The 2684-nt window shown below is 44.6% G+C and overlaps 1 protein-coding gene across 1 annotated transcript in view; it reads left to right on the top strand.

The window, feature by feature from the left end:
* Nucleotides 1–2684, top strand: part of LOC101848029 — a gene marked incomplete in the record, with an annotated part of 114656 nt that overhangs the window by 63222 nt on the left and 48750 nt on the right. Inside the window, 2 exon segments of the mRNA XM_013080071.2 lie at nt 131–559; nt 2660–2684. Of these exon segments, the coding sequence (XP_012935525.1) occupies nt 484–559; nt 2660–2684 (101 nt within the window).

The raw sequence follows: 2684 nt of genomic DNA, 5'->3' as shown, positions 1-2684 counted from the left end.
CTCTCTCTCTCTCTCTCTCTCTCTCTCTCTCTCTCTCTCTCTCTCTCTCTCTCTGCCTCTCTTTATGTGTGAGTATTATTTCTTTCAGATTTTTAATTAGATGTGTATTTTTTCTTTCAGAATCACTCAGAGAATACAATGAAAGTTTGACGCCATCCATCGAGCTGATGGGAAGAAAACGTGTCTTCACATCTGAGGTTTCCGACATGTAGGCACCCGCCTTAAGGAGGATAGACAGACGAGTAGAGAAGAAGAAAGAAATCCGAAAAAATCAAGCGAAGAACGAAGGAAGAACGGAAACGAGCCAAAACCTATGCAGAGTGTGCATTTCAGACTCAGCTGAACTTTGACCTGCTCACCTTGTGACCTCGTGACCTCTATGCCACACCCCCTGTCACACGCTAACCTCTTCAATAATGTTATAGTGGCCTAGTCATCCCCCCACTCTCTTGTGGATACGGAGAAACGATCCCTGCCGCAGCCATGAGCAAGGATGAGAAGAAATCGTCCCCTAGCCCAAACAACCATGGGTTACCCTTTGACCCGGCACACTTGTTGGGTGAGTAAAGGACAGACTCGTAGGACAGGAAAGGGGAGGGGATCGTAGGAAAGGGAGTCATTTGAAAAGGAGTCATTTGAAAAGGAGTCATAGGAAACAAAAGGGAGTGGTTGGTCAAGAAAGGAAGTCAAGGAATGGAAAGGGTGTCATAGGACAGGAAAGGGTATTGGAGAGCATGAAAGAGAGTCTTAGAACCCGAGAGTTGTAGGAAACCCCGGGGGGGGGGGGTGAGGGGTAGGGAACGGAGTCGTAGGACAGGGATAAGTTGTAGGACTTGAAAGAGAGTCGTGGGACAGGGAAGGGGAGTTGTAAGACAGGGAAAGGTCGTTGTAAAGAGAGGTAAAAAGTTTTAGGACTGGAACAAGTCGTAGGGCAGGAATTGGGAGTTGTTGGACAGGAAATGGAGTTGTAGGACAGGAAAGGAAATAGTCGCGTTGCAGGACAGGAAAGACAGTCATAGGACAGGAAAGACAGTCATAGGAGAGGAAAGACAGTCATAGGAGAGGAAAGAGTCATAGGACAGGAAAGAGAGTCATAGGAGAGGAAAGACAGTCATAGGAGAGGAAAGAGAGTCATAGGACAGGAAAGAGAGTCATAGGAGAGGAAAGAGAGTCATGGGACTGGAAAGAGAGTCATACGAAGGGAAAGGAAACAGTTAGTTGCAGGACAGGAAAGAGAGTCATAGTCATAGGACAGGAAAGAGAGTCCTAGTCATAGGACTGGAAATAGAGTCATACGAAAGGAAAGGAAACAGTTAGTTGCAGGACAGGAAAAAGAGTCATAGGACAGGAAAGAGAAGAGCAGTAAAGGGAAGAGTCTTGGGCAGGAAAAGGTATCATAGGACAGGACAGAGGAAGTGTGTTTGTATAATTATGTATAATTAGGAAAAGGGAAAAAAGAGAGGGGGGTGTGTGAAAAGAAAGTAACGGTGAGAAAGGGAAACGGAATAAAGTAATCCTTCGCAGGGAAAAAAGAGAGGGGGGTGTGTGAAAAGAAAGTAACGGTGAGAAAGGGAAACGGAATAAAGTAATCCTTCGCAGGCTTTACGATTACGCTAGATAGAATGTGTGCCCCATCACTTTATTCCATGATAAATCTCCAGCATCGCTGTAGTGAGTGACAGCTTAATATGGCAAGTGTCGACACTACTTCTTTGTTTTTTGTTTTTGTAAAGTGTTTTACGGCGCTCGCAACTGCATAAGGTCATATGAGCGCGCGGGACACACCTAATTTTTCAGTTAGTAGGAAATTTTGAATTTTGCCCGAGTGGCGGCCGAAGCCTACTCTTATCGATTTTAGACCACCAAAGGTTCTTTAACGTGCGCAACTTGCACACGGGCCCTCCGAGATTTTTCGTCCTTGTCCGAAAAGGCTAGGTGTAGATCTTTCCCACCAGAAGATCAGAGGTGTGGTAGAAAGACAGCAGTAAGGAGGAGCCAAGGAGTAGCAGTAGAAAGGCTGCTGAACGAATCAGGAGCCCAGAGGATGGGGCGAAGGAGGTGGGGGCAGAAAGTGGAAATGAAAGCAGACAACAGAACATTGCTAGAGAGCAGGAAAGGAGGTGAAAGGAGACAATTTTAGAGAAGAACATGTTTTGGTCGCTACCCGGATTCGAACCAGGGACCTTTGAATGAGAGGTCAACACCTTACCTCAAGACCACTAGAGCCCCCACACTACTTCTGAATGCGCTAGTTATGTTTTAGTTTTAGTAAGCGTTTTACGGCACTTGCTGTACACATACGTCATAGTAGTGCCTAAGTATTTAGAGGTGTTACTTGAGAGAAACAATGAAAAGGAGGAGAGATTTAGGACGATATTAGATGTTTGATAGGAAAAATGGCAGGATTATTATATATTTTTATTCTTCTATTTCTGACGCGGCGACATTTTTTCTTCTTCTTTTACTGACAAAATGACATTTTCCCCCCTTTCTTTCACTTTTCAAATAGTTCTTCTGCTGTCACTGACAAAATGCCATTATTATTAAGTGATTATATTAATAATTAAATAGAATTAAATAGTTGCAAGTTATTTTTTTCCCCCTCTGCTTTATCTGACACACTTCCTTCTTTCCTTCCTTCCGTCCTTCCCTGTGACAGGTGTGCACTCCCTGGCAGCGTCTGC

Source organism: Aplysia californica, unplaced genomic scaffold (genome assembly GCF_000002075.1).
Source record: "Aplysia californica isolate F4 #8 unplaced genomic scaffold, AplCal3.0 scaffold00073, whole genome shotgun sequence".
Lineage (NCBI taxonomy): Eukaryota > Metazoa > Mollusca > Gastropoda > Aplysiida > Aplysiidae > Aplysia > Aplysia californica.
The sequence above is the reverse complement of the archived record's forward strand: the minus strand, read 5'-3'. Positions and strand labels throughout refer to the sequence as shown.